At 30.5% G+C, this 25,394-nt stretch overlaps 2 protein-coding genes across 2 annotated transcripts; both read left to right on the forward strand.

Moving 5' to 3' along the window:
- Nucleotides 1-2,700: 2,700 nt before the first annotated feature.
- LOC132730669 (sodium-dependent phosphate transporter 1-A-like) lies at nt 2,701-17,424 on the forward strand. The gene is made up of 8 exons (XM_060716646.1): nt 2,701-2,752; nt 6,765-6,988; nt 8,022-8,126; nt 8,400-8,540; nt 10,269-10,354; nt 11,180-11,276; nt 11,903-12,022; nt 17,345-17,424. Exons 2-8 carry the CDS (start codon nt 6,796-6,798, stop codon nt 17,422-17,424), a joined length of 822 nt encoding a protein of 273 aa, XP_060572629.1. The 5' UTR covers nt 2,701-2,752; nt 6,765-6,795.
- A 2,081-nt stretch (nt 17,425-19,505) lies between these two features.
- On the forward strand, nt 19,506-20,259 carry LOC132730670 (sodium-dependent phosphate transporter 2-like). Its single transcript, XM_060716647.1, has 2 exons — nt 19,506-19,658; nt 20,101-20,259. The coding sequence occupies exons 1-2, from the start codon at nt 19,506-19,508 to the stop codon at nt 20,257-20,259; spliced, it is 312 nt and encodes a 103-aa protein (XP_060572630.1).
- The last annotated feature ends 5,135 nt before the right edge of the window (nt 20,260-25,394 follow it).

The raw sequence follows: 25,394 nt of genomic DNA on the forward strand, positions 1-25,394 counted from the left end.
AGAAGTCCCTTAAAATAAATATGAGTTTTGACTCCGCCCACTTTCATATTTATATTTCATATTTATTTTTAAAAAATATGAAATATACTTGACTGATATAGCACCATATTTCATGGGTAAAATGTAAATACTGTACAACATCAATATACAGTGTAACTGGATACAAACACCGGCGACCTTATTGAGTTATCAAACAGTAGTATTTTTTCTAGAGCGATGTTTATATTTTGATGCGTAAATCTATTGTTCGTAATTAATAGTCATGTTATTTCCAAATGTCAGTATTTACGCTTTGACTTTAGATTTGAAAAAAAAACATATTAAAATAAACGTATAGATTAACAAAAACATATCGGATTTTTGTATATATATGACAGATGGGATTGTACAAAATATTTGGTTACATTTGACATATTTTAAATGTACTTTAATTATATTTCTTATTAGCTGAATATCAACTTTGAAAAATATATCAAACGGAAACGAGATTTCATTTACACTTTAGAGAAAAAAAACTTGTGATTTATCAATCCCTGATCTTCATTAATGACTTTGCAACTCTTGGTCAACGAGATATATGACCTGCGAACAATGAAAACGGTCATTATAAAATGTTCATGCTTAGCTTAACTGCAATGGATAACAAAAAATTGTAATTTAATTCGGATACCCTGACGATGTACATGTATATCGTATGACTTCGGGACGCTGTGACTTTGATGAAAAAGAATTGTAATAAAATACGACAATGCTTTGAGGCCCGGGTTTGGTTGTTGTCAATATGTATTCTCAGTTTTGGGGTTTTTGAATGTATAAAATGAATACCTTGGTTACAATCAGCTTAGACTTTATGGACCTGTCGTCTTTTCCGGAAATAGGAGCGCGATAATTTTTTAAAATATTATTTAATTTTTGCTTGCTTTCAATGATACAGCTCAAGTTCATGCTTGTATTTACTTATGCTCGATTGTGAACCTTTTTAACCGTTTTTAAAGGCATATTATGTCTCAGAAAACGAGTAAATGTTTATAATTTTGACGGCAAACTTAACTTCTATAATGTTTATATTATGGTTTTGGAGCATGTACTAAGAAAGTAGTGCTTAATGTGAAATTTTTTGTCATAAAAGTAGCAAAATGGAAATTAAATGGTATTTTGACTTTCATACAAAAGACAATTTCACTACAACGCTACCAGTATGCAACAGAAAAAAATGATTACGGTAATTGGCCAATGAGTAAGATTTTGGAAATAATAGAAATTCACCAAAAATAAAATATAAAAAGCTTTTGAAAAAAAAAATTAAAGCATTTCTGGGGTAAAATGGGCCTTTAGATCTTTTCCAATCTCGCTTGCAGGAACTAATCAGCACTGGTGTCGTATTAGAAAAAAAAGCTGTTACCCCAAGAGAGCTCGAGCCGACGATCCCTGATATTAGAGGAACTATGTTACTGCCAAGTCCGCACGAACTTGCGTTAGTTACGGAAGCAGTTTCTTTGTGACTTTATTCTGTGGACCAAATTTTTAGCCAGAAAAAAAAATAATGTGCTCTCTTTGATGTAGTTGTTTTAGATAAAAAAGGAGACAATTTGTTTAAGAAATTGATACAGCGGGTATAGTTTGTATGTGTGTCCATGCCTCGTAGTGATAATTATGCTTTGCATTGACCTTGTCGTGTTTAGTCGTTTTGTTTAAATTTACAGTTTGATCGTAAAAATGTTTTAGTCCTTATCTTTCATCATTAAACAACGACTAAGAATATTTTTTCTACTTTCCTTTTTTTAAGAGATATAAAATATTTGTACGTTTGATAAGCTTTGCAAGAAGAACAGAGAAAACGTTGACTACGTAGATGATGAAACTTGTTAAAGGGACTCCACTGGAATTTTTTAGCATAGCCTGATTAGAAATATTTATCTGAGATTAGTGTGCCATTTGATGAAGGTCTGAACAAATAACTTGTGTGCAAATTTTCAGATCATTTCCTTATTCCGTTTTTCAATTTAATTATTTTTATTGCGCAAAATGACAGAAAAATGAAAATAGTTGCAACGTTTTTTTTTACTCAAATTGGGCTAATCATTGCCTGTACTTTTGATTATCGATTTAATTCTGAGTACATTTATTTATCATCCTTTGCAGAATTTTACATTTTAATAAGTCCTTCACGGGATCAATGTATAATTTTCAAATTTTCATTTCTTTTTTTTTTTTTTTTTTTTTTTTGCGATTGGCTTTTTTTAACTCAGTTGACTCCCCTTTTAAAAAATTAATTTATGAAAAATTTCTAAATCATAAAAAATTTAAATTCCAAAATACATGTCTTTATTAATTCGTATAAAAAGTATATTAAAAGTTGTATTTGGAAAAATTTAAATTTAAAAAAAATTTTAAAAAAATTTGGTTAAAATTTTTAAAACTTAACTTTTTAAAACCCTTTAAAACTTTAAATGAAAAACCCTTTTCCTACCTCACTTACCTTTTTGAACCCCCAAAAAAGGTTAGAAAAGTTTTAAAAAGGGGAAAATTTTAAAAGTTTAGATAAATGTTAAAACCCCTGCGGCAAAGGGGTTAAAACTATTATGTTTTGCCCTTTTCCGTTTGTAAACATCTGAATAAATACCCCCAAAATTTTTAAATTTTCAATATTTTTTTAAAATGCAATTTAAAAACAAGGAAAACCAAATTTAAATACAAAAGCAAACGTGACATTATAAACATAAAGCGGGATCCAGTTAACATTCTTTCAAAGGTAGGACGGAGTTTGTTGTTGTTTGTTTTTTTTTTTTTTTCCTTCATCAGGTACGTTTGTTATTTTTAGTTTATATAAATTTATTTTAGTTCGATTGTGTTGGAAGCTATAAGCTTTTATTGAAACACTCTCGAATCTGTTCCTGAAACCAACCAGTACTAAGCAATGAGTGTAAAGTTTCTTGCTCGGCTTGCCCATGACAGGGTTTGAACGCTTGCGGTCAGCAATCCTTAGATTACTAGTCCGACGCGTTAACCACTAGGCCACTTATTTTTACATGACCACTGATTTTATATGCTTATGTATTGCATTTAAGGCGCAACTTCAACGAAAATTTCAATTGTATGATCACGTTTACAATCCATACAAAAACCATCGCAGCATTCTATCTTTTAGTCCTACCCGGAATGTGGATAAGTCAATTAACCCTCGCAAATTTTTCGACCCCTTTTCCCCTCAAAATTCGGATAAATTATTGATAAAAAGCCGAGATGTTCCGATTGAGTTTTTGATTGACGGGCCCCCCTAAATTTTTCCGGTTATGAGGGTTTTTTAAAAAAAAAAAAACACCGCAAAACAAGCATAAACAGAAAAGTCCCCCACGAAAACATAAACAGAAAAATCCCCACAAAAAACATAAAAAGAAAAATCCCCACAAAAACATAAACAGAAAAATCCCCACAAAAATATAAACAGAAAAAGCCTACAAAATAAACATTAACAGAAGAAAAAAAAAACACAAAAAAACATAAAAAGAAAAAGCCTACAAAAAACATAAAAAGAAAAGGCCTACAAAGGACATGTTTCTTGCCACTGTCTTATAAAGATAACTCCGGATAATGTCTACGTGCACAACACATGCACAACACGTGACAATACATGTACAACTCATGCGCACTGCATGCACACAATACCACGTGATTGTTATACGCGACTGATGCAGCAATCAATGTACACTTGCTTAAAATATGTTGGACAAAAAAAGTAGACAGATTTATCGAAACTTTTTTAATTCAATCCTGGTTCGTTGTTTAAGAAAGCAAGTGAATATGCTTATTATCTGAAAATTTCAGCGCAATTTTACTTATCAGCTATACTTAAGAGAATATTTTCCTCATTCAAGCTTCTGTAATAATTTGAAGCGGACAGTTTTCAAGATATTGCGAGGGACATCTGACCACTCGTTATGTTTCGTACCCATTGATCACATAAGATTTACATATTCTTTTACAGCAATCGTAATTTTTTGATAATATTGCTACTTTAAATGTAATTAGGAAATGAGTGTAATTTGGCCATTAGTGCAATTGGGCAATTTGAGAATAAAGGGAAACAACTCCAGACATCTTATACATGTAAATGTTTACATAAAAAACTTTTTCATCAACCCTATCAAATTTCAAAATGACAGTATCAAATAATTAACGTCTGGGACACAATGTAGACAGTAAGGTGGATTGTCTCGTTTTGGATTTCGCTCTGGGTTTAAATTTCCCTAGGGTGAGTAACTCCGTGTCCACCGAAAAAGTTAATTTGAAGAGCTGATTCATCTGCGTAAATTTTGTATATAACATGTATATTTATATCTTAACAAATTAAACTTCAACTCAACTAAACTTTATAATGCATCCGGCATTTACACCGACAATCAATGCCATTGGCTAAAACATTTGGTACAACATACCTTAAAATGCAAAACTTAATTTGATGAAGCATGGTTTCTTAAACTTAAAAATGACATTCAATTTGTAATTGTTTAAATCAAAGGCTTAATACCCTTGACATAGAAGAGTTAACATTTTTCTCACATATACCGGTGTCTAAATAAATTTCACCAAGGAATTCCTCGATATTAAACTTATTAAAGTCCCAATAGATCTAATTCTCCCAACATTAGATTTTCATCGGAAAATAAATAAACATTTATAAATTGTTTCCTGCCTAAAATAATACAGAATGGAAAAAATCTTATTTAGGATGACTGTTAACGTTTACATGTACAACTAGCTGGAGAATAAATGTGTCTTTAAAGGCCCATTATGCCTCAGAAATTTTTATATCTCAAAAACTGTTTATTTTTGGTATCTTGTTAGAGACATGTTTCTAAAAATATACTCCTTTGCTACATACATGAACTATCTTTGCATCTTAAGCTCTCTTGGCAATTTGTAAATTATACTGAATTTGCATTTTGTATGGAAGTCAAAATACTATTTTGTTTACATTTTGCAATATTTATGAAAGAAAACTGCATGTTCAGCGCTACTTTTAACCAGTTGTAAATCGTCTAACATGCTCTTAATCCGTCGTTAATTAAATATTATTAAACACATGTTTGACGTTTCTAAAGAATTTTAAAAAAGATATCGATTTCTGAGGCATAATGCGCCTTTAAAAGGTAATTAACAGTAAAACTCAAACGATGTTTAAAGAGTGATTTCGCGTTTCAATTGTCCTTAACCACTGTTAGAAATAACAACGTAATGTTTAGCGTAATAAAACAATAAATTAATGTATGATTATTAACTTGTGCGAATTAAATTTTCATTTTATTCGAGTCAGCTGTCATGTTTGAATATATAATATCCTTTGTAAAATATTTGGACTATTTATTGATAGATATTTATAGGTAAGACACACATATATATCAGTTGATGTGAACACGTTATGTTTATTATTTTTTATAATAATGCACATTTGTAACGTCGCTTTTCATTGGATAATCGTGACGTTTATATAGTTTTATATACACGGCTGATGCCGATTTATGAAAAAATCTTACTTTTTTTCTTTTAAAAATGATGCTTGCTGTATTATAAATTTGCTATAAATATTTCTGACAGGTTATATGGCCGTATATAAACGGTTGTTTGCGATATAAACCTCGCCTAGCGGCTCGGGTTATATTTCCAAAGAAACGTTTATATAGGGCCATATAACCTGTCAGAAATCTTTATAACAAATAATATACAAATGTGACGGCGAGGGTAACCTCGCACGTATATAGAATTGTTTCGTTACATCATTGACAAAATAAAAGTATTTCTATTATTTTAGATGATCTAATTTAATAATTCCTTTAACTTTGTATTGACTAATTTTATATTCATTTCGACCATTTATTTGCTGATGCAAACATAAAATTGAAAAAGAAGCGCTAAAGTCTTGCTAAAGTTGCAAGATGAAATTAGTCGTATGAGTATGTGTAAAATAAGTCTTATTCTCTAATAGTAAATTTTTTATTTTATCTATGATTTTGTTAAATCATTAGACACCAACATAATTATGACATAGTTCCTTTTCGTGTTCTATTTAGGAGATCGTATATATCTCTTGAATATATATATTAAGTGTGATAACTTATGCATCTTCTGGTTTGGAAGATCATTTTTTACTGAAATAATCTTTTGACAGAGTAAAATACATTAAGAATATATTGAACAACTTGAATCATGCACTTTTTGTGTTTTAGAAATTATATTAAGGTACTCAAACCCGTCTTTTTTTTGGGACATCAGAAGGTTTTGGTTTTAAGATGTTTTTCCCAGCTTTAAAGAAAATAACGCCCAAAATTTAATTTGTGGTAATAGTTCCCCTTCCGGGCTCTTAAAAAAATTTGTTGCAATGGAGGGGGGGGGGGGTTTTCCCTCAACCATTTTCAGTTGGAAAGTCGCTATTATGACCTGTACTAGGTTGGTTCGACGTAAAACTAAATACTGAAGTCATTTTGGAGAGACGTTCATCCCTCGCAAACAGTATTAGCAGCAGAACCCTGATTAGGTGTCGCGACTGATGCTTTATCTCATTGATAAACTCCTGGACCATCGAAGCGAGTCTGTTATAGCTTTAGCCTGAATGGCTGATTTTCCAGAAATTGAATGCTTGCCTAAATCATGTACAATGAAGTATCAAATGCTTAACGTATTCTTACTTAACTTAGACAAAATAACATCACAATAAAAAAAGCACATACAATTAAAATTTGAATATATTTCCCTTTGTTTATCTACAGATTCGAACTCACGGACGCTAGCTTTGCGAGGATGGTACTATACGACGACACGTGGCTCTGGTTGGTCATACTCGGCTTCATCATTGCATTTGTGCTTGCCTTCGGTCTCGGCGCAAACGACGTAGCTAACGCTTTCGGAACGTCGGTAGGGGCTAAAGTTCTTACCATAAGACAAGCGTGTATTCTTGGTACCATTTTTGAAATTATGGGAGCTATTTTAGTGGGTAAGATTACATCACTCGTTTTGTTTTTTGTTGTTTTTTTTTCTTCAAAAGGGTTTAAAAAAAATATTTTAGTACAAATGACGTCACAGGCGGAAATTGTTGAGCGCCCACGATTTTTGATACATAAAAATGCTAACCACCGCACAGGTAAAATAGATCAAGGTTTTAGTATAATCAATGTTTAGATATGTCTCTTACATTTATTTTCAGTTTGTATACTAGAAAAAAACTACCATGTAAGACCGAAATACGTTAGCATTTTATACAACCTTTAAAAACCTTCAAACATTGGTTAACTTTGTCACATATCTTCTTCTTGAATAACATGATTATCATATCTTCTTCTTGTATGACATGGCTATCATATCTTTTTCTTGTATGACATGGCTATCATATCTATCTCTTGTATGACATGACAATCCTATCTACTTCTTGTATGACATGACCATCATATCTAGCTCTTGTATGACATGGCTATCATATCTACTTCTTGTATGGCATGGCTATCATATTTTCATCTTGTATGACATGGCTATCATGTCTACTTCTTGTATGACATGACTATCATATCTACCTCTTGTATGACATGGCTATCATATTATCTTCTTGTATGACATGGTTATCATATCTACCTCTTGTATGACATGGCTATCGTATCTACTTCTTGTATGGCATGACCATCATATCTACTTCTTGTGTGACATGACCATCATATCTACATCTTGTATGACACGGCTATCATATCTACCTCTTGTATGACATGACCATCATACCATGAATAACTTAATCAATATTGATGTATCTAACTTTTGTATGACATGGTCGTTATATTGACCTCTCATTTGACATATGGTCGGACGGGCATCTAATAACAGGTATCCGGTTAATAGACAACACCAAGAGATTACTATTTGATCATTTTTCACGAATGTCATTTTAATTAAATACATGTATAAAATAAAACAATAAAAACTCGAAGTACAGTAAACTTATTCTGAATTAGTTTATACGATGTGATTGCCGATTTTTTCAGGGGCTAAGGTGTCAAATACGATCAGAAAAGGGATTATTTCCCCTGATATTTATACAAATGGCACCGAGGATGTATTCATGGCGGGAAATGTGGCTGCCCTCACAGGTTAGAAAAAAAATTAAAAACAACATTTTCTTTCAGGACATACATTGTTTCATGACTTTAATTCTCACTTTCTATATCAATACAGAAAATTTAACATTGTACAATTTTTGATAATTCTTTTCATTAATTCATTTATGTCTTATGTACAGATATGTCATGAATAAAATTAATGATTAATATTTTGTCTAATACCTAAAGTTAAAACACCAACTTTCATTGACAGAAATTGTTATCCTAAATTCTTGATTCTCCTTTTATTTTTCATTTTTCCAGGCTCGTGCATCTGGTTGATGGTGGCGACATTATTTGGACTTCCGGTGTCCGGAACTCATAGCATTGTTGGAGCGACACTCGGGTTCTCTATGGTGGTAAATGGTGTTAAGGGAATAGGCTGGATAAAACTTGCTATGATAGGTAAAATAATATACGGATTTTGAAATAATAGTACACAATTTTTTTATCTTATTTAAATGCTAAACAGAAACTATTATACGAGGGGCATATCTTAATTAGTGGCAACGGCAGCGCGTTTTTATAGATAAGTAGAATAAAAAATAATAATAAATAAAAGTAGATAATGATTTGTAGAGTCCTTCAAAATATTCGCCATGGACCTCTACACATTTTTCCAGCATCAAAATTCATTCCGAAAAAAAAAACATTTATGAAATGTTCTTTGGGTATACTGTTTATACACTGGTAGAGAGCGCTTCCGATGGCACTACGGGCTTTGAACCGGCGACTGCGAATGCAAGATTTGATGAGTGGATTTTACAAAAAGTCACAATTACCTCAATTCTCTGCTCCTCTCCAAGGCTAACCGCTGAGCAGGTGCATTATCATGGAGTAATTTGATCCTGCGCATCCGGACCTCGGGTTCTTTGTAATGTAGTGATTAACTACAGCTGTGAGAACATGGTCATGGTTATATGTTCAAATGGTACTCCCCCTCTCAGGCAAAGCGACATGGGCCACTATTTCATCACTGTAAAAAAGAGCGTACACAACTCTTTCAGCGCTCCTGCTACGTCGAGCAACGACTGGGCGATCGCTGTTTTCACCTACTGCTAAAAAAATAAAGCCACGTTTCATCCCCTGTGACAATTTTTCTCAGGCGTCTAGGGTCTCGATCTTTGAACCTAGTCAATAACACCGAGGCTTTTTAAAACCACCCCGCTTCTGGTCAGAAGTTAGCAAATGCGGGATCTAACGGGCGCACACTTTCCTTAACTTTAACTTTTCTTTCAATATGGAAATTACATATGACATACTAAGGCCCGATATGTCACTTATTTCCTCCATGGTATATCTTGCATCTTCATTAACTATGACTTTGACAGTGATGATGTCTTTTTCAGAGGTAGCGGGAATTGGCCTCTAAGGGCGGGGATCATACTTAACATTATTTCTTCCTTCCTTAAACTTAGACTCTTTTCTTCTCTTTCAAATCACAATTCAACTCAACCATGTTTACAACCAGTATACAGAACCAGATGTATATAATTGTCCTTCTATAGTTTATTGCACGTGCAAATCGTGCAAAGACTGTCCTTTAGAAAAATCAATAATCTTTACAATGACATATCATACATGTCGAAAGCCACATGTATATAAATGACCTGCTAAAATTTTATTTCACGTGCAAATCGTGCGAAGACTGTCCTTTAGAAAAATCAATAATCTTTCCAATGGTATATTATACATGTACAAAGCCACATTAATATAAGAGACCGGCTAAAATTTTATTGCACGTGCAAAAATCTGGCGAAAATAGACTGTTGGTTAGAAAAATCAATAATCTTTCCAACGGTATATTATACCTGTACTTTCACGTGCAAATCATGGTTTAATTGTGTTGTGCCCTCGTATATTCGGAGAACTAAAATTAATGAAGTTTCTTTTTATGCTAATCAATATAAAAGGTGTAAATAAAAGATTTCAGGTATACCATGCGTCTTCAGTTAGAGCCGCCCTTTTCCGTATTTTTTTTTTCTGTTTCCTCTAAGGCACAATCATACAAGTACAGAATTTAGAGAAAAAAACATGTATTATCGTTATATAGATTTTCCATTTATCTTGTTTTATTACTTATATAATTCTCCTTTTACATCATTTATTTATTTGTTACATTTTTTATTTTAGCCGCATCATGGTTCATTTCTCCTCTATTGTCCGGTATCGTATCAGCCTTGCTCTTTAAGTTGCTCGACGTTCTAGTCTTGTCTAAGGTAACTCATTTTATTTCGTTAATGTTATGTTCTTAATTACATATGTTATGTCCTTAACTGCATATGTTAATCTTTAACTGCATATGTGATGTCCATAATTGCATATGTTATTTCCTTAATTGGATTACTCTTTCTGTGGTTTAGTTACGATTTTCATCATTATTATTTAAAGTATGATTGTCGAACATTTTAAAGTGGCACCATGGCCGAGTGGTTAACACATCGGACTTTAATCTAAAGATCGCTGTTCGCGTGGGTTCAAACCCCGTCGTGAGCAAGAAACTTTACACTCATTGCTCAGTACTTGTTGGTTCCCGGAACAGATTTGAGAGTATGGCCATAAGCTATAATCTTCCAACACAAACAAACTAATATAAATTCTGTATAAACAAAGTAAGCCGCATTGCTTGGTCGTTTCAAAATTGCAGTGCACATATATTTTAACTCTAAGACTACCTGCAACTACAAAATCAACACGAGCGCCAAGAGCAGACCATAATCGATCGGCACATCTCAGCCGTGTGGTCACAGTCTGCACTGTTCGTTATTCAGTCAATACATATTTTTGTAATTTTACCTGAAAAAAATGAATGGTGATGCTCAGATTAAAAGATTGGACGAGTCCGCGAGATAATAGTTAAAATGTAGCATATATTGCAATTTCATGTCCGTAGTTCCGCAACGGATCTAAATTAATATACTGTATAGACTTTTATAATATAATGGAATTTTTCTATTGTATGTAAATGATACGACATTGATATGTAAGACATGAATTTTATTTAAATGGTAACATTATATATAACATAATGTATTTTGTTTCAGGAGAAACCATTGGAATATGGTCTAAGACTGCTACCGGTGTTTTACGCTTTAACATTGGCTGTTAACTTGTTCTCTGTCTTCTACAAAGGATCTGAACGTAAGTTTTATTTTTTATACGGTGGTATAGATTGTTTTATATTGCGATATACATATTGTTTTATACGGTAATATAGAATGTTTTATACGGTGATGTAGATTATTTTATACGGTGATATAGATTGTTTTATACCGGTAATATAGACTGTTTTATACGGTGAGGTAGATTATTTTTACGGTGGTAGATATTATTCTATACGGTGATATAGATTGTTTTATACGGTGGTATAGATTGTTTAATACGGTGATATAGGTTATTTTATGTTTATACAGATTGTTTTATACGGTGATATATAATTTGTGGTATAGATTGGTTTATACGGTGATATTGGTACTCAAATCTAAAAGACTCTCACTTTACATTGTATTCAAAACGAAATTCTTACCTTAAAACCAAGTTAAATGACACTATACCGCATAGAAAAATTTTATACATTAGTTGTTGTTTTTTTAAAGTTTGTGTAGCCTCGAAATCACATTTATATAATCATGTTTTTTTTTTACTTTTACAATCTTCTATTAATTTAAAAGGAACGATTAACTCTGACATATACATGAGATGCCATAAAACTGTTGGTAGTGAGTGCTCTGTCTAAATTACATTTCCTATCACATATTTCACTTCAGTTTTGCACTTTAACAAAATCCCGTTGTATGGGACGTTAATTCTAACGTTTGTGCCGCCCATTATCATCGCAATACTGGTAAAGATATTCCTAGTTCCCAGACAACGAAAGAAAATCCAAGGTAAGTTTCAACTGAGAAAATGTAATTAGAAAAGAAAGACACGATTCTATATAGTTGTTCTACGCTGAAGAAAAACATAAAGACTAATATCTCAACACCATGAAGTAAACACGTGTAAAAAGGGAGTGAGATTCCTGTGTACTTTATACATGTATTTCTTTATGTATCTTAAGATATTTTATGACGAACTGTAAGGCGGACAATGTTTTAAGTTTACCGTTGTACAAGTATACGGCAGCCTAGGTTTAATGAGGGTCTATCCGCCCTTTCAGGCACTGAGGTTACGAACCCAAAATGAAGCTTTTTCACTGTATAGGTATTTAAATAGAGATAACGGAATCCCTAAAGAATGTCCATTAAATTAGTTTGATAATATTTTATTGCTCTTTGAATACAATTTTAGAACATTATTTCCACAAAACAACATTTTTTAACAAAGGGCAAAAGGGTTGAACAACAAGTTCTAGCAACATAAGTAACTATCCTTCCCTTAAGCATTATAAGATATAGAAACGAAAACATGTTTAAACACTATACACATGAGCAATTACAAATATTAAGACAGATACAAAAACAAAGTAGCAAATAGAATCCGACATAAATTAAATGAGGGTCAATCCGCCCTTTCAGGCACCGAGAGTACGAACCCGGGAATGAAGCTTGTTCAAAAAATAGATCATTTAAAAAGAGAAAACGGAATCCCTTAAGAAAGCAAAAAAGACGGCAATATTGAAAATGTTGCAGGCTCGGTTTTATTGAGCCTGTTCATGGATGGTAGTGGTAAATGCAAGGTACCCTCCGTGCCATTTCGCACCGGCTAAAGCAGAGTTTATAAACAACGTTTCATATGCATATTGAAGAAAAAAAAACACATGGCGAAAGACTTTAATTTCATATAAGGGAATTTATGGTAATTTCATGAACACTCTTAGAGCAGGGTCTTTCAAAAAGAAAGACCCTGCTCATACGTATAACTAGATAAACATCATAATAAGATAAATAAGAATACATGTGAATACATTGTAAAACAATCTGTTTACCAGACAAAAATGTGCACAGTATGTACATAAAGTTAGTTCCCTATTCCTTATTCCTTTTTCGAATAAGGAATAGGGAACTAGTTCCTGATTCCTTATTCAAATCTAAATAAGGAACAACAGAATTAGTATTTATTTAAAATAAAATTTATACCTCATTCAAATCATTGCATAAAGAATCTGCATAAATTATTTTGAAAAAAAATGTAAAAGTCGAATAAGGAATAGGGAATCAGTTCCTTATTCCTTATTCAACTCCGAATAAGGAACAGAAGAAAATACGTAAAGAAAGACACTACTTGCAATTACTTTTTGATAAATCTGCATTAGAATTTCAAGAAACAATCATTAAAATCATGAAATAAAGCATGAGCATAAAAATATTTTGAGAAAAAAAATGTTCAGGTTCATTCGACTCCGAATAAGGAACAGAAGTAATTACGTAAAGAAAGACACCAGTTGCAGTTAATTTTGATAAATCTGCATAAGAATTGCAAGGATCAATCATTAAAATCATGAAATAAAGCATTTACATAATTCTTTTTTTTAAAAATGTTAAAGTCGAATAAGGAATAGGGAACCAGTTCCTTTTTCCTTATTCAACTCCGAATAAGGAACAGAAGGAAATACGTAAAGAAAGACACCAGTGGCATTTATTTTTGATAAATATGCATAAGAATTGCAAGAATCAATCATTAAAATCATGAAATAAAGCATGAGCATAAAAATATTTTGAGAAAAAAAAATGTTCAGGTTCATTCGACTCCGAATAAGGAACAGAAGTAATTACGTAAAGAAAGACACCAGTTGCAGTTAATTTTGATAAATCTGCATAAGAATTGCAAGGATCAATCATTAAGATCATGAAATAAAGCATCTACATAATTTTTTTTGAAAAAAAAAATGTTAACGTCGAATAAGGAATAAGGAACCAGTTAAAAATAAATATGTAGATGCTTTATTTCATGATTTTAATTATTGATCATTGCCATCCTTATGCAGATTGATCAAAAATAATTGCAACTGCTGTCTTACTTTACATATTTTCTTCTGTTCCTTATTCGGAGTTGAATAAGGAATAAGGAACTGATTCCCTATTCCTTATTCGACTTAAACATTTTTTTTTTAAATATGTAGATGCTTTATTTCATGATTTTAATGATTGATCCTTGCAATTCTTATGCAGATTTATCAAAAATAACAGCAACTGCTGTCTTTCTTTACGTAATTACTTCTGTTCCTTATTCGGAGTCGAATGACCTGAACCTTTTTTTTCCAAAATACTTTTTATGCAGATGTTTTATTTCATGATTTTTATTATTGATCCTTGCAATTATAATGCAGATTTATAAAAAAATAACTGCAACTGGTGTCTTTCTTTACGTATTTCCTTCTGTTCCTTATTCGGAGTTGAATAAGGAATAAGGAACTGGTTCCCTATTCCTTATTCGACTTAAACATTTTTTCAAAAAAAAATTATGTAGATGCTTTATTTCAAGGTTTTAATGATTGATCCTTGCAATTCTAATGCAGATTTATCAATAATAATTGCAACTTCTGTCTTTCTTTACGTTATTACTTCTGTTCCTTATTCGGAGTCGAATGAACCTGAACATTTTTTTTCCAAAATATTTTTATGCTAATGCTTTATTTCATGATTTTTATGATTGATCCTTGCAATTCTAATGCAGATTTATCAAAAATACCTGCAACTGGTGTCTTTCTTTACGTAATTCCTTCTGTTCCTTATTCGGAGTTCAATAAGGAAAAAGGAACTGGTTCCTTATTCCTTATTCGACTTTAAAAAAAATTTTTCAAAAAAAATATGTAGATACTTTATTTCATGATTTTTAATGATTGATCCTTGCAATTCTTATGCAGATTTATCAAAAATAACTGCAACTGCTGTCTTTCTTTACGTAATTACTTCTGTTCCTTATTCGGAGTCGAATGAACCTGAACATTTTTTTTTCCAAAATATTTTTATGCAGATGCTTTATTTCATGATTTTTATGATTGATCCTTGCAATTCTAATGCAGATTTATCAAAAATAACTGCAACTGGTGTCTTTCTTTACGTATTTCCTTCTGTTCCTTATTCGGAGTTGAATAAGGAATAAGGAACTGGTTCCCTATTCCTTATTCGACTTTAACATTTTTTTTTTCAAAAAAAATTATGTAGATGCTTTATTTCATGATTTTAATGATTGATTCTTGCAATTCTTATGCATATTTATCAAAAATAACTGCAACTGGTGTCTTTCTTTACGTATTTCCTTCTGTTCCTTATTCGGAGTTGAATAAGGAATAAGGAACTGGTTCCCTATTCCTTATTCGACTTTAACATTTTTTTAAAAAAAAAAAATTATGTAAATGCTTTATTTCATGATTTTAATGATTGATTCTTGCAATTCTAATGCAGATTTATCAAAAATAACTGCAACTGGTGTCTTTCTTTACGTATTTTCTTCTGTTCCTTATTCGGAGTTGAATAAGGAATAGGGAACTGGTTCCCTATTCCTTATTCGACTTTAACATTTTTTTCAAAAATATTTTTATGCAGATGCTTTATTTCATGATTTTTATGATTGATCCTTGCAATTCTAATGCAGATTTATCAAAAATAATTGCAACTGGTGTCTTTTCTTTACGTATTTACTTCTGTTCCTTATTCGGAGTCGAATAAGGAATAAGGAACTGGTTCCCTATTCCTTATTCGACTTAAACATTTTTTCAAAAAAAAATTATGTAGATGCTTTATTTCAAGGTTTTAATGATTGATCCTTGCAATTCTAATGCAGATTTATCAATAATAATTGCAACTGCTGTCTTTCTTTACGTTTTTACTTATGTTCCTTATTCGGAGTCGAATGAACCTGAACATTTTTTTTCCAAAATATTTTTATGCTAATGCTTTATTTCATGATTTTTATGATTGATCCTTGCAATTATAATGCAGATTTATCAAAAATACCTGCAACTGGTGTCTTTCTTTACGTAATTCCTTCTGTTCCTTATTCGGAGTTCAATAAGGAAAAAGGAACTGGTTCCTTATTCCTTATTCGACTTTAAAATTTTTTTTCAAAAAAAATATGTAGATACTTTATTTCATGATTTTAATGATTGATCCTTGCAATTCTTATGCAGATTTATCAAAAATAACAGCAACTGCTGTCTTTCTTTACGTAATTACTTCTGTTCCTTATTCGGAGTCGAATGAACCTGAACATTTTTTTTCCAAAATATTTTCATGCAGATGCTTTATTTCATGATTTTTATGATTGATCCTTGCAATTCTAATGCAGATTTATCAAAAATAACTGCAACTGGTGTCTTTCTTTACGTATTTCCTTCTGTTCCTTATTCGGAGTTGAATAAGGAATAAGGAACTGGTTCCCTATTCCTTATTCGACTTTAACATTTTTTTCAAAAAAAAATTATGTAGATGCTTTATTTCATGATTTTAATGATTGATTCTTGCAATTCTTATGCATATTTATCAAAAATAACTGCAACTGGTGTCTTTCTTTACGTATTTCCTTCTGTTCCTTATTCGGAGTTGAATAAGGAATAAGGAACTGGTTCCCTATTCCTTTTTCGACTTTAATATTTTTTTTCAAAAATAAATCATGCAAATGCTTTATTTCATGATTTTAATGATTGATTCTTGCAATTCTAATGCAGATTTATCAAAAATAACTGCATCTGGTGTCTTTCTTTACGTATTTTCTTCTGTTCCTTATTCGGAGTTGAATTAGGAATAGGGAACTGGTTCCCTATTCCTTATTCGACTTTAACATTTTTTTCAAAAATATTTTTATGCAGATGCTTTATTTCATGATTTTTATGATTGATCCTTGCAATTCTAATGCAGATTTGTCAAAAATAATTGCAACTGGTGTCTTTTCTTTACGTATTTACTTCTGTTCCTTATTCGGAGTTGAATAAGGAATAAGGAACTGGTTTCCTATTCCTTATTCGATTTTTTTTTCAAAATAATTTATGCAGATTCTTTATGCAATGATTTGAATGAGGTATAAATTTTATTTTAAATAAATACTAATTCTGCTGTTCCTTTTTTAGATTTGAATAAGGAATCAGGAACTAGTTCCCCATTCCTTATTCGAAAAAGGAATAAGGAACTGATTCCTTATTCCTTATTCGAAAAAGGAATAAGGAATAGGGAACTAACTTTATTTACATCAGTGTTTGATTTATTTCGTCAAATTCTGTAATGAAATAATTAGATACTTTGTAATGTAATACAGTACAATTCTCTGTTCAGATCGGTGTAAAAAGCTGCTCCAGGAGGAAGGGACGTCTGACACAATAACGCCACATATAACAAAACTTGAAGAAAGGTAATGTAAAACTGGGAATGTTTTTAAAAAGGGGTTCAAACCCCAATACTTTAAGAAATTTTCCCATTATAAAAAACTCCAAAACAATTAAAAAACAATTTTTCCCTTTAAAAAAATGTATTTTACTGACTTTTGTTTTAAATTTTATTGTCAATTTTAAAAATTAAAAATTTTAAAGGGCAATTTTTTCCTGAACACCTCCCCCCCTTTAACCCAAACAAAAAGGAAATTTAATACATTACATGATAATAAAATGGAGGACAAACGACGCCTACAGGCTGAGCCCTATTAGCTAGATTCATCTTGTATTAGGACAGTGGCAACACTTTTGACCGAGAATGTTGTTGTTGGTCCGCATCTACACATTAAGATAATTTGCCGGCTTTATTCTAAGTTGCTTTATCACTAACGAAACTAGAAATTTTGCTCCATCCCTTTTCTCCAAAGAGTCTGTTTTGAAATATATCATGTGCATTTAAAAGGGACTCCACTGAGGGTATTTTTCTACATGACTGGACTGGAAAATTGTTTTCGAGATTATTATTCCATTGGATGTAGGTCTTTAAATTAAATTCAATTCAATTCAATACAGCTTCCTACTCGCATTGAACTAAAATAATAATAAAAATCTGTACAAACCTGTACTGCGAGTTTTCATCTGGTAGAAATATATTTATGGTTTGTAAGGGAAAACTAAATAAATTTTTTTTAACCAAAATTTACCCGGGGAAATTTTCGGGCCCCATTTTTATAAAGAAAAAAATGACAAAGAGGCCCCAAAGGGGATACCCCAATTTAAAAAAAACCTTTTTGAATAAATGGTAAGTATACATATAGTATAAACTTGTAAAAGAAAACGCCTTTTTTTGTTTTATTGCTATTCATAACACATACAATATAATTCAAAATTTACCTTTTTGCCCCTTTTGTATCATTTTAAGGGGGGAAAAATCTTTTTAACTGTTTAATATTAAAAGGGGACAAATCCCATTCACTGATTTGTATTAAAAAAGATATGAGAATTTATAGATATTTACTGACGTAACTTTTTAAAATTTTTGAAAGATAAACCCGTATTAAAGTCACATTTTTAAAAAATTAAAACCCAAAACAATTTTGCATAATGCCATTTAGGGGTAGAAATTTTTACCTTTGGGGGTTTTCCATGAAAAAAAAATTTTGATCAATTTAAATTTAAATTGTTTTTTTTTATAAAATCCAAACCAAAAACCATATCAACAGCAATATTTTGCCTCGGTTTTAATTTCCCGAGTTTCCCGAACTTTAATCATTAATCCAAATCGCATCCCATTTTCGTTTCCCAAACAAAGGAGGGTTTTGTTTTAAAAGCCATGCAAATTTGAAAAAAGCAAAAAAAGTTTCAGTGGGAAACTTAAAAACATGTGTTTATCTATGAAAACAATAAAAATTTTTTCACATTAATGTACCTTTTTTAAAGTTTAATCATGCCTTGTCTTTGGATTTACCTTTAATTTCAATTTTTTAAAGCAATATACAATAATTGCAAGGGATTTGCCCAAATGAAATTTTTCATCCAAAATAAAATCTAAAAATTTTTACTTCACTTTAAAATGGGATAAAATAAATTTTTCTTTCCCTAAAAATTATTTTTTTTTGGGGTTTTAATCAAAATTTAAAAAATTTTTTCATCAGGGTTTTCCTCCCAAAAATGTTTTTTTCGACTCGTTCAATGATTTTTTTACCACTTTTTTGGAATTTTTCACTAAATTATTTAAAACTCAACTTTGGGTTAAATATACTAACAACCCGTAACCCCCAATAAAAAACTAAAATTTCCCAAAACCCCCCAAAACTGTAAATTTCCCTCAGCAAACCAGTTTTCAAGTTTCAAAGTATTTTTGTATTTATTTTAAAAACACAAACTTTTTCATTTTAAATTTTTTGATCAATCTAAAAGATTTTATTTTTTGTCAATTTTGAAAAAACTAAAATTTTAATTAAAAAAAAAAGTCTTTTCAATTTTTTTTTTTACTGAAATGAAACCGTATAAAGGGGACAAATGAGGGGGGGCATCAGCTTGCTTTGGCTCGAACTTACAACCTTATGTGCTCTATTTTATATATCAATATTGAATCTTCTTCAGAAAAGGACGAAGATCAGTCAGCATTAGATGAAGAAAAAGAACCATTAAATACCGACAGTGACGTGAATAATGTTGACATTGAAATAGCTCACGAGGCAGACGAACCCGAGAAGGTATCTTCACAAGACAAAAAAAATACAATTAAAAGTCAAATTATTTTAACATATTTTTTAAAGGTCACGAGTGCCACCTCTTGGAGTAACTGTGTCGGAACATGCAGGACCATACGTTTACTGAATTTCACTTCCTGTCTACGCTCGCCAGTTGGTTACGTTATGTCGTGCACGAATTCTTAATTTAGGCATTTAAACGAAATATCAATGTTTTGATTTAAATACTTCATATACATGTACTTTGATGTAGTATCATTCTTAAAGTATATTTAATACAACCTCTGAATTAAGATCACCTTTTAAATAAAGGCTATTCTTCAAAAACCTTTCATTGATAAATTATAACTGAGTGACAGCCAAAAAGAGACCAACTGTCTTAAAAGGTCATATTTGGTATATACCTTGTAACATTGTTTAATTCATATTATATTAAACTTTTCAGTCCGAGAGAAGCGCTGCACGTGACAAAGTTCAAGACAAACCGGAAACGGCTGGTTTATTTTCTTTCCTACAAATACTTACTGCGGTGTTTGGATCTTTTGCTCACGGAGGAAATGATGTAAGGTGGGTTAAGTTTGAGTCTTTTCTGGTAATGTTCTGATATGAGCCGCGTCATGACAAAACCAACATAATGGGTTTGCGACCAGCATGGATTCAGACCAGCCTGCGCATCCGCGCAGTCTGATCAGGATCCATGCTGTTCGCTTACATACTCTATAACAATTAGAGAAACTAATAGCGAACAGCATGGATCCTGATCAGACTGCGCGGATGGTTTTGTTGTGGCGCGGCTCATGTGTCTTCTCATACTAGTAATAAGACCAGTCGATCAATGTCCATATGTTGCTTGATCTGTTTCAATGTCAGTAAAGTTGAGGAAATCCTTTTAAGGTCAGGGCAAATTATATACATGTACATACATTTACAGTAACGCCATTTATTCTTTACTGGACTATTCAGTACACTGGGTCACATAAAAAAAGACCAGTTGGTCAAGTCAAAGAAGTTTAGATAACTTTTTTTGTATATTAAGAAAATACATTTTAAAAAGATATACAGCTTTTTTTAGACCCTTTACAAACCGGGTTTTTGCCTTTTTAAAAAAACGACCGGGAAATAATAAATTTTTCACTTTTTGCGGGAAACTTTTTAGGGGAAAAAGATCAAACCCCCCACTTAAAAGTAAGGGAGAAGTTTATAGAAAAATTTTCCCATAAGTGAAATAAAATTGGAAAAAAATAAAATTTTTTAATACCTTTTAAACAAAAATTTCAAAAGGCCCCCTTCCTTTTAGCTTTGTGGCCAAAACGGCCCTAAAAAGATGGAAAAAATTTTTTTTTCCTATTTAAAAAATTTTTTTGCGACCCAAAGTCCCGACTTTTCCAATCCTTGTTAAAAATTTGATAAAAATATGAAATAATTTTTTATTAGGGAAAACAAGGGGGCCTTTTTAATTTTTTTTGAAAAAAAAAGGGATAAAAAAATATAACCTGAAAAGGTTTTATATTTAAATTATGAAATCGAAGTTAAATTATCATTGTTTAGAAGGGCAAAACATGGTTTTAAAATTAGTGCTCAAATTCACGTACATGTTTTGGGTTGGGGTTTTTGTTAATAAACAAAATATTTTTATTAAAGTAGACATGTGTTTTATTTTAAACCTTTTTTTCGATTTTTTCTGAAATGCCACCAAAAATTTAAAAATTTATAAAGAAGTTTAAGAAAAAATTTTACAAAATTTTCCACTTATTTTAAAAAATATCTTTGAATGTAAATCTTTTTTTGTTTAGTCCCCTGGGAATTTTTTAGCAAATTTCACGAAAAAAATAAAAAAAATTTGATGTTTTGAAAAATTCCCTTTAAAAAAATTTTAAAAAAATTGTTAAAAGTCTAAAAATAGAAATAAAAAGTTGGTACAAAATTAAGGGGAAACTTTATTTTTTTTTGGTTTTTAAAAATTAATGATGCCCAATTTTTTTTTGTTGTTGTTAAAACTTTTTTTTTGTTTTTTTTTTAACAATAACCCCTTCGGGCCTCTGGGAGCACTGTGGGGTTTCCCAAAAACCGGAAATTCCCCCCACAAAAGGTACCAGTGGCCCAAAATGGGTCCTTGTTTACGTGGGGGTTTGGGAATTTTCTGTGGGGTTGTGGTTTTTTTGGGCGGGGGTGTTATTTTTAAAGGGTGGGGGAAATCTCAGCAACCTTTCTCCATTTTTAAGGGGTTTTTGTCCATTTTTTAAAAAGTTTAGATCAAAAAAATTTGGGCCAAAAAAAAGGGTTTGGGCAACATTAAAATTCCTTTCCGGTACTATACCCCGGGCCAAGGCGCTGAATGAAAAAAAAAGCCTTTAAAAACTCCCTTTCCCTTTAAAACCCGCCGAAAAACAAATCAAAACTTTAAATTTATTTTTCACACCCGAATTTTGTAAAAAAAATAATGAAAATGTCAGAAAAAGGGGGGAATAAGCGATGGGGGTTTTCCTTTTGTGGGGATCTGTAAATGCAAGCCTTGATATGCTCCCCAAAACTTAGTAATGAAAAATTTTTGCGAAACTATATATTTTTAAAAGTTGATTTTGATTAACCCAAGGGGGAAAATCTTAAAAATGGAGGGGTTGGGGTTTCACATACGAAAAAACATGTATTTTTTATGTTTTTTTTGAATTTTCTTAGAAAAAAAACGTATTTTAGGACTGAAAAACCCGCATAAATTAGAAAGTTTAAATTTTGGTGGGTTTTTTTCCGCAAACTTTACTTCAGTTCTACTATTTATTTTTGTAGACACTTTTTTGAAAAATAAAAAACTTTTATAAACCCTTTTGCAATCGTTAAATTTTTAAAAAATTTTTTTTTTCATTTTTGGGTTTATTTTCCAAGTGGGGTTTTTAAAAACCCCCGGGGACATTTTCCATAAAGGTTTTTTTCAAATATTGATAAAGGGGAAAAAATAGGGAATGTATCATTTGTGTATTCTTAAACAATTTCCCTTTAGACCCAAAAAAAAATTTTCTTTTTTGTTTTTTAAAATGGATTAAATTTTGAACATTTTTTGATGAATATAAATTTTTTTTTAAACGCTTGTTTTATTTTAATTAAACATTAATTTTAAAAAATTCCAAAATCATTCCCTTTATAAAATTTTTATTTAAAAATAATTTTATAACAAAAAATTCCATTATAGCCAAATCACTTTAAATAAAACCCTTTGAAATTTAAAAAATGCCCCTGGTAATGCAAAAGTTAATTTAAATAAGTTTGGGCTTATTTTTGTTTGGGGCATTTACACACCCAAAATTTAATGCCAAAAAACATCTTTTTCCCCCTTTTTTCCCCTTTTAGCGGTTTTTTTTATTGAATTAATTTCATTGACCGTCATCGTAAAACTCCCAAAAATCGGGAAACCCATCAGCACGAAAGATTGTTTAAAAAGGGTTTAGGGCGTCATTGGGGGGAAGAGTAACCCCGGGGTTTTGGGTTATTGGGAAAATCTTTAAAATCATTTAAAACCTGTGCGTTTTCACTCCGGTTTTCCCCGGGGGATTAAAAGTCGCTCGCGATTTTTGGGTTTAACAGGCCCCCAATTTTTTAAAAACCCGGTTTAGATGAAAAGGGAAATTTTGGGAAAGGGTTTAAAAACCTAGTGAATTTTTATCACAATCAAGTTTGTTAATTTATTTTTTTCAGCCCGTTTTTTAACCCAAAAAAAAGCTTGGTTAAAAAATTAAAATGGGTTTTGAAAAAATTTTTAAACGAAAAAATTTTCTTTGGTTGTAAGAGTCAAAGATATTTTTATACAAAGTTTTTGCCAATATTTCCCCCGGGTTTTTTCACTGATTTCCTTTTTCAATGTCAATTAATTAAAGCGGGTAATTATGTTGTAAACGACATTTAAGTCACCTTGTCCCAAAAGGGGTTTTAAATTTTTTATAATTTTTAAAGGTTTAACCAATTACGCCTTTAAGGGTTTCGATTAATTTTTTCCGAAAAACCCTGTAATTTATTCATTTCTTTGATTAAATTTTTTAATATTTTGAATTTTTGTAATGTTTTGTGGTCATTCAACAAAGGGGTTCGAATACCCGAACAGGCTTTAAATTTTTCATACACTTTGGGTTTTTGAAAAAACAGTTTTTCCAATAAAAATTTATTTAAAAGTTTTTTTTTCATGTTTTAAAAATTTATTTTTAAATTTATTCTTCCCTTGTTATGTCTTTGTATGTTTTAATTTTTTTGTCAATTAAAAACAAAATACTCCTATAACGTTTTTTCACACAAAAAAACCAGTAAAAACATTTTTTTTTTAAAATATTTTGAAAAAGATGGGTAACCTTTTAAATAAAAAAGCGGGGGGGGGGTGGTAAAGGTTTAAAAAAAAAACTAACCCCTTTCCCTAAAGTAAGGTTATTTTTACACACTTTTTTTAAACAAAATACCAAACAATGTAAAATTGCTTTTTACTTATATGTTAAATTTTTCTAAATACATGAAAAATTTTTTAAAATTTAATTTTATATTCAAATTTAAAATATTTTTGGTTTTTTTTTTTTTTTTTTTACCCATTTTTAAAATGTATTTTTAGGGAAAATTTCAAAAATTTTTTGTAAAAAAACTTTTTTTAAAAAAAAAACTTAAAATTAATTTTTCCCTTTATGTGTTAAATTTTTTTTATTTAAGGGGTCAAATATAAATAAAAACCCAAAATTTAAAAACGTTTGATTTTACATAACACGTTTTTGGTTGTACTTAAGAGGATTAAATTTAACTAAAAAACCTATTGATTGTAAAATTAAAAGGGCCTATTTTTTGTACAAACATATTTATTTATTAAGATTTTTTGGTTATACTTAAGAAAGTTTAAAATTTATTTTAAGACGTATTGGGTTTTACATAAACGTATTTTGTAATAAGACGAATTTTTTTTTCATTAAGATTTTGATTGTACTTAAGACTTTGGGGGTTTTTTTTAAAACTATTTTTGATTTAAGGAAAGTTAAATTTGGTTTTTTACTTAAAAAATCCATTTATTGTATTAAGACCCCCTTATTTATGTTGTTTTTATTTGATTGAAATTTGGCCCCATTTACATGTTTTTCTTTTCAGGCCTTTAACATATTGCTAAAATTTTTTTTTCCCTTCCCCATAGTGGGTTTTGGTAAAAATATTTAAAAACATCATTAAAAAAATCAATCAAATATCTATATAAATTATATAAAGTACAATAATACATTAGCATTACTAAGAGATTTTTTTTTAAAAGAATTTTCATTGCACAAAATTTTGGGTTTTAAACAATATAAAAAAACAATCGATTATTGGGTTTATTAATAGATTTTAAATTTTAAAAAATTTTTTTAAAAAAGATTTTTTTTCCGGTTTTAAAAATACATGTATAAAAAATATTTTTAAAAACAAAATAATGAAAGGGAAAAAAAAAAATCTCAATACTTCCCGGGGCGTCCGGGAAATTTAAAAAAATGTAATATAAAAAAAAAATTTAATTTTTTTTAAACCCAAAATTTTGTTTCCCCGTTTAAAAAATAAATAAGTATTTTTTCACTGGAAAAACAACAAAGTACAACAATTTTTTTTTAACCCGTAAAAATATTACCCATAGGGTCAAATTTTTTTTTCAAGGGTAATTTTTGGGGGGGTATTGGATTTTTACAGTTTGCAAAACCCCTCTTTTCAAAAACTTTTTTCCAAAAAATTTTGTTTTAATAACCCTAAAATAAAAAA

Source organism: Ruditapes philippinarum, unplaced genomic scaffold (genome assembly GCF_026571515.1).
Source record: "Ruditapes philippinarum isolate M1 unplaced genomic scaffold, ASM2657151v2 ctg14404_1_1_1_1, whole genome shotgun sequence".
Classification (NCBI taxonomy): domain Eukaryota; kingdom Metazoa; phylum Mollusca; class Bivalvia; order Venerida; family Veneridae; genus Ruditapes; species Ruditapes philippinarum.